The sequence below is a fragment of the Sinohyriopsis cumingii genome, chromosome 19 (genome assembly GCF_028554795.1).
Source record: "Sinohyriopsis cumingii isolate HCF-2022 chromosome 19, ASM2855479v2, whole genome shotgun sequence".
Lineage (NCBI taxonomy): Eukaryota > Metazoa > Mollusca > Bivalvia > Unionida > Unionidae > Sinohyriopsis > Sinohyriopsis cumingii.
In genome coordinates this window covers 59,962,259-59,969,517 of record NC_142979.1, presented here as the reverse complement: position 1 = coordinate 59,969,517, position 7,259 = coordinate 59,962,259, and the positions used below count along the sequence as shown (strand labels likewise).

The 7,259-nt window shown below is 32.3% G+C and overlaps 1 protein-coding gene across 4 annotated transcripts in view; it reads right to left on the bottom strand.

The window, feature by feature from the left end:
- Nucleotides 1-634: 634 nt before the first annotated feature.
- Nucleotides 635-7,259, bottom strand: part of LOC149775793 (uncharacterized) — a 29,445-nt gene continuing 22,820 nt past the window's right edge. For all 4 annotated transcript variants that reach the window (XM_089943579.1, XM_089943578.1, XM_089943580.1 and 1 more), the window contains 2 exons: nucleotides 2,009-2,191; nucleotides 635-1,112 (listed from right to left, as the gene is read on the bottom strand). In XM_089943579.1, the coding sequence (XP_089799705.1) occupies nucleotides 697-1,112; nucleotides 2,009-2,191 (599 nt within the window). In that variant the 3' untranslated portion in view covers nucleotides 635-696. The remainder of the gene's footprint in view (nucleotides 1,113-2,008; nucleotides 2,192-7,259) is intronic.

The window sequence follows — 7,259 nt, the reverse complement described above, 5'->3', positions numbered from 1 at the left end:
GTCTGGGATTATCAATGACTGCAAGCATGTTTAAAAATTGACAGTACAAGAACGTGTCTGAAAGGTTTAAATATAGGTGTTATGTATCGCAGATTTTTCCTGTACATTTGCGACCATAAAGTACAGACGCTCTCTGTGGATCTCCAAGAGGATATTAATAGTTCAACCTTCTCCCTGCCAATTTTAAACGTATTCTTGTTTATTTGTAGAATATGAAAACTATATATGCTCTATCCAAGTTTATATCATATGATTTATGACCAGTAAGGTCACAGTTATATCTTGTATCAGCATAATTAGACATATTCAAAAAATGAATAAGACGAGAAAGGATTAAACAATTTGATTGTATAGCGTTTCTGAAAATACAAATATTACTCAGCCTAAGTCTATAAAAATAAAGACATTTCTTATTATATGACATCACACAAATGTTTATTCAACTGAGCTACTTTTTCAGGAAAATATGTTGTCTGAATCATACAATCTTGTTTTAGAAAAGAAAGTATCATGCACAATGATGTGTGTGTGTGTGTGTATTTTTGAAGGAACATATATACACATTTTACATTAAAATGTCTTCCTTAAAGATCTTATCACAGTTGCAGAACTCTTATATAAACACAAACACACATATTTTTATATTTGTATTGATTATATTGAGAGAAAAAAATAGTTATGCATATTTTTTTTCTTCTATTCCTCTTTTAGCAAACGTTTGTTCTCTATTGATTCAAGTAGAGGGATCTCATCATCATGCAAGTCTTGCGAGATGTCTTGTGTGCCCTTAATCTTAATTGAGAAAATAAAAAGTAAGATTAGAGACACTGTCAATAATCCATCGACTGGAAATGCAACAGTAGCACAGACCAATATCAAGTCATGGCAGGACTTCTTGTAGCTACGAAAATCTCTCATTTCCGGAACAGAATGTTGAGTAGATGCTTTATTAGTTGGTAAGGTCGTAATGGACACCAAGTAGAAGAGATGTTCTACTGATACATTTCTCTGAGAATCTGTTTCATTTGAAGGTGTTGGTTGGACCACAATTGGGATTATATTTGCTGGCTCCATTTGCGGGCTATTCCAACCTTTTAATACAAATATTAAACCTGGAAAGAATGGAACAAAATGTGTAATGAAACCTTATAAAACATTGGTTATGAGGTTTAGCATTATGCAACCAATACTCTTTGTACTCACATACTGGTCGAGTCGAACTGCAAACAACATAGACCCTTATCTGATGTTGCACCATGCACAGGAAATCAGGGTGTATGATATTTGTTGTACTGATGACTCCTAACAAACTGCAGAGACCTAGACCTGCTGGTGCATTATGCAGTTGGACTTGACTTATAGATAAGTACATAGAGCAACAACAACAACAAAATAATACCCTACCACAATTATATATCAATAATTGAAATATCCATATCTTGTTAAGATTGGATTTGCTTCTACCCCTAAAGAGAGAATTATACATTGTGAAAAATTATGTCACTTCTCAATGTCATTTTTTTAACAAATAAACATTGAAAATCAGAATAGCATTGACAGTCCCATCAGGAGTGCACAGACTACTGAAATAGACCATGATGACAATACCTGCCAGTAAATTTAAATGTTGTAAGGATATGTGATACATTTCAGAGTTGGTTGAAAAGAGATAAAAAGGAAATTTCACTATAAATATCAATTTTTTCTTCCACAGAAAGTTTTGTTACAGTAATCACTGTTATATTTGCCTCTACATTCATGCTAACATTTGCACTTAACTTTCAGACACTAATACTTGTTCGATTCTTTAAAAATAATAATGTAGAGTTGTTGAATAAAATTAGTTGAAAAACCAGTCCTAGACAGACACATCCTTCTAGGATGAGCCATGACATTCTATCATATTTTATATTCAATTTAATCTGTGTGAGCTTTTGTATGAAAAATGACAGCACAAGACGTAATGCAAATGATAATTTCGAGCCTGCTGTGCTTTTAGACTACTCACCAAGTATAATCATTACAAGATTCAGGAGGAAGATGAAGATAGTAATGCCCTTGGCATTATTGCGGTAACTGTCCACTGCGATGGAGACTGCCACAGCCACTAGGAAAAGCTGGGATGCAGCACTCATGATTAATAAAGAGGGCAGCACTGGCTGTACCTGGTTGTCATGGTAACAAATCTTGCCTGGAAAATGGCAAAGTCATAGTCATGTACTATTTTCGTATATTTTAAGAAATACCATTTTATTGACATTGTCATACAACTGTGAAGCAGCTATTAAATATCGGTTGTTTTCTCCCTCCCCTTTGTTGAAGATGTTTCTACAGAAGGGGCAGGTTCGGTCCTAGGATATGCAGTGCCCATGGCAGCATGCGGGGCCCACTGGGCAGCAAGCAATGAGTGTGGTGCCCCAACCAAAAAACTTGCATTGCCTGAAACCCCAATGGCCCAAGGTGGTTGCCTCATTCGCCTTGACTTTAGGGACAGGCCTGGGAAGGGGCAGATGTGAGTGCCCTCCACTCATCATAATAGAAGTCACTCTAGGGGACTGACACTCTACTGGGCAAAAAGAATTTCCATGAATTCAAGATAAGATCATTTCTTCTTTTTAACTATAAAGTTTTGAAACCATATCTCATATTCTTCAGTGATATCAAGTTTAAAATTACACTGAATATCAGCTTGGCACCATTTTCATGAAGGACTAAGTAGACATCATTAGAAATCCTTTGATGAAAACATTGTCATACTGATCGTCTATTTAGGGGAGTAGTGACAACAAATGTTTTTTAGACAATCCTTGTGGCAGCCATACTGGATATATGAATGGCACCATTTTCATTTAGGACCAGCTAGGTATCATCAGAAGGCTTATTGCTGATGTAGTAGAGACAACAATATTGTTACGACTCTATGCCTTAAAAAAAGTAAGAAAGTGAAGCCAGCAATTTAAGTAATATCAGCCAGCGATTTATTTCACTACAATACAAAGTGAAAATTCATATGACACCCTCAATCTTGTGAATTAAATTCCACATTATCCTAAACGTCCTATCACAAATCCAACAATATAGAATGTTCCAAATGAATTCCACATTATCCTAAATGTCCTATCACAAATCTAACAATATATTAGAATGTTCCAAATGAATTCCATATTATCCTAAATGTCCTATCACAAATCTAACAATATATTAGAATGTTCCAAATGAATTCCACATTATCTTAAATGTCCTATCACAAATCCAACAATATATTAGAATGTTCCAAATGAATTCCACATTATCCTAAATGTCCTATCACAAATCCAACAATATATTAGAATGTTCCAAATGAATTCCATATTATCCTAAATGTCCTATCACAAATCCAACAATATATTAGAATGTTCCAAATGAATTCCACATTATCCTAAATGTCCTATCACAAATCTAACAATATATTAGAATGTTCCAAATGAATTCCGCATTATCCTAAATGTCCTATCACAAATCCAACAATATATTAGAATGTTCCAAATGAATTCCACATTATCCTAAATGTCCTATCACAAATCTAACAATATATTAGAATGTTCCAAATGAATTCCACATTATCCTAAATGTCCTATCACAAATCCAACCGTATATTAGAATGTTCCAAATGAATTCCACATTATCCTAAATGTCCTATCACAAATCTAACATTAAAATGTTCCAAATGAATTCCACATTATCCTAAATGTCCTATCACAAATCCAACAATATATTAGAATGTTCCAAATGAATTCCACATTATCCTAAATGTCCTATCACAAATCCAACAATATATTAAAATGTTCCAAATGAATTCCACATTATCCTAAATGTCCTATCACAAATCCAACAATATATTAGAATGTTCCAAATTAATTCCACATTATCCTAAATGTCCTATCACAAATCTAACAATATATCAGAATGTTCCAAATGAATTCCACATTATCCTAAATGTCCTATCACAAATCTAACAATATATTAGAATGTTCCAAATGAATTCCACATTATCCTAAATGTCCTATCACAAATCCAACAATACAGAATGTTCCAAATGAATTCCACATTATCCTAAATGTCCTATCACAAATCCAACAATATATTAGAATGTTCCAAATGAATTCCACATTATCCTAAATGTCCTATCACAAATCCAACAATATATTAGAATGTTCCAAATGAATTCCATATTATCCTAAATGTCCTATCACAAATCCAACAATATATTAGAATGTTCCAAATGAATTCCACATTATCCTAAATGTCCTATCACAAATCCAACAATATATTAGAATGTTCCAAATGAATTCCACATTATCCTAAATGTCCTATCACAAATCCAACAATACAGAATGTTCCAAATGAATTCCACATTATCCTAAATGTCCTATCACAAATCCAACAATATATTAGAATGTTCCAAATGAATTCCACATTATCCTAAATGTCCTATCACAAATCCAACAATATATTAGAATGTTCCAAATGAATTCCATATTATCCTAAATGTCCTATCACAAATCCAACAATATATTAGAATGTTCCAAATTAATTCCACATAATCCTAAATGTCCTATCACAAATCTAACAATATATCAGAATGTTCCAAATGAATTCCACATTATCCTAAATGTCCTATCACAAATCCAACAATATATTAGAATGTTCCAAATGAATTCCACATTATCCTAAATGTCCTATCACAAATCCAACAATATATTAGAATGTTCCAAATGAATTCCATATTATCCTAAATGTCCTATCACAAATCCAACAATATATTAGAATGTTCCAAATGAATTCCACATTATCCTAAATGTCCTATCACAAATCCAACAATATATTAAAATGTTCCAAATGAATTCCATATTATCCTAAATGTCCTATCACAAATCCAACAATATATTAGAATGTTCCAAATTAATTCCACATTATCCTAAATGTCCTATCACAAATCTAACAATATATCAGAATGTTCCAAATGAATTCCACATTATCCTAAATGTCCTATCACAAATCTAACAATATATTAGAATGTTCCAAATGAATTCCACATTATCCTAAATGTCCTATCACAAATCCAACAATACAGAATGTTCCAAATGAATTCCACATTATCCTAAATGTCCTATCACAAATCCAACAATATATTAGAATGTTCCAAATGAATTCCACATTATCCTAAATGTCCTATCACAAATCCAACAATATATTAGAATGTTCCAAATGAATTCCATATTATCCTAAATGTCCTATCACAAATCCAACAATATATTAGAATGTTCCAAATGAATTCCACATTATCCTAAATGTCCTATCACAAATCCAACAATATATTAAAATGTTCCAAATGAATTCCACATTATCCTAAATGTCCTATCACAAATCCAACAATATATTAGAATGTTCCAAATTAATTCCACATTATCCTAAATGTCCTATCACAAATCTAACAATATATCAGAATGTTCCAAATGAATTCCACATTATCCTAAATGTCCTATCACAAATCCAACAATATATTAGAATGTTCCAAATGAATTCCACATTATCCTAAATGTCCTATCACAAATTCAACAATACAGAATGTTCCAAATGAATTCCACATTATCCTAAATGTCCTATCACAAATCCAACAATACAGAATGTTCCAAATGAATTCCACATTATCCTAAATGTCCTATCACAAATCCAACAAATTTGTTCCAAATGAATTCCAATAGTTTTGAATGTCCTTATATAACGCAATGATGCAAACCAGAATGTCTTTGCACAAGTTCACAAAACTCCAGAAGTCAATAAGCACTTTAGAAATTCAAATGAATATTAAAAAAAAAATAATTCCTCTCGTATCATATCTGATTTAAAAAACACAACTGTAAACTCTGACTTATAGCACAACAGAATGTGAAGCCATACACTGGAAAAACCTGGTATAGTTGTAAACAAGACTGGCCTTGAACTCAAATGTTATGTAAACATTCTGTTTACAACTTACACATATGGACAAAAGTTAAACACAATATAAATGAAACTTACACATAAAAATATTTTCAAGATATAACTTTCCATTCAAGATTTTCAAGATGGGTGCTGTGGCAGATGTAATGGACGTCAGATCAGAACCATTTTCATTTAGGCAAACTAGAAATCCTAATAAGCCTTCTACTGACAATCAATATGATTTTATGTTCAAGTAGAGATATGATAACAAGATTTTTATGATGGATACCATCCACCAATATTGGATGTCAGATCGGTACCATTTAGGACCAGCTAGGCACTGTAAAAGGTCTTCTAGTTATAACCCCATGTTGATATGACCATCCGTCAGTTTGTTGCTGTGGTGGCCACATTGGATTTCAAATTGGCATGGGATAAAAGTGTGTGTAAAGCTTAATGGGAATCCTCCAAGTAGTTTAGGAGTGATAACAAACATTTGCTAATGGATGGAAAGACAACAGTTGACGGACAATAGACCATTAATAATAACGCATGATCTTAAATTAAGTAAAAGAAAAGAGTGAAAACCAACAAGTTTTGTAAAATTCAGCAAATAATGTTTCCTTAGAATAAAAAGTGAAAAATTAGAAAGATATTACAGTATTGTGAATTAAATCTCAAACAGTCCTAAAAATTCTATCACAAGTCCAAATGTGGAAGTTCTAATTCCAGTAGCATTCCAAATAAATTCCAATACTGAATGTGTTGATGTGCCTGTAGTCTTGAATGTAATAATGTGCCAATGGCCTGGAATGTGATGTGTTTTTTGATGTATCACAATAATATAATTCAAAATGTCCTTGTCTGAATTCAGTATTATTCCAAATTAATGTTTTAGTCCAAGAATATTATTTTGCACTTTGTAATTCCAGTGAATAATAATTATAGTTTACTACATTTGTATGGGAAAATATGAATGAGTTTTGGGATGGAATACTGCACGACCTTAGGAGTGCAGACTATATCCTTCCAACAAAACGAATTCATATTTTCCCATACAAATGCAGTAGCCATTTTATTATATGCTCATTTTTTTATTCTACCTAAGGTTTAATTATATAAACACAATACACTACAAGAAACAACATAACTGAATGTATGCTGTATTCCAAACTAAATAAACAAGCGCATATTCATCATTACACAAATCAACATTATTACTGCGCACATAACTCTGCCCAGATAAATTTGAACTTAGTCGCGCGCTTGACGTAACTTTCGAAAGAAAATGGCGT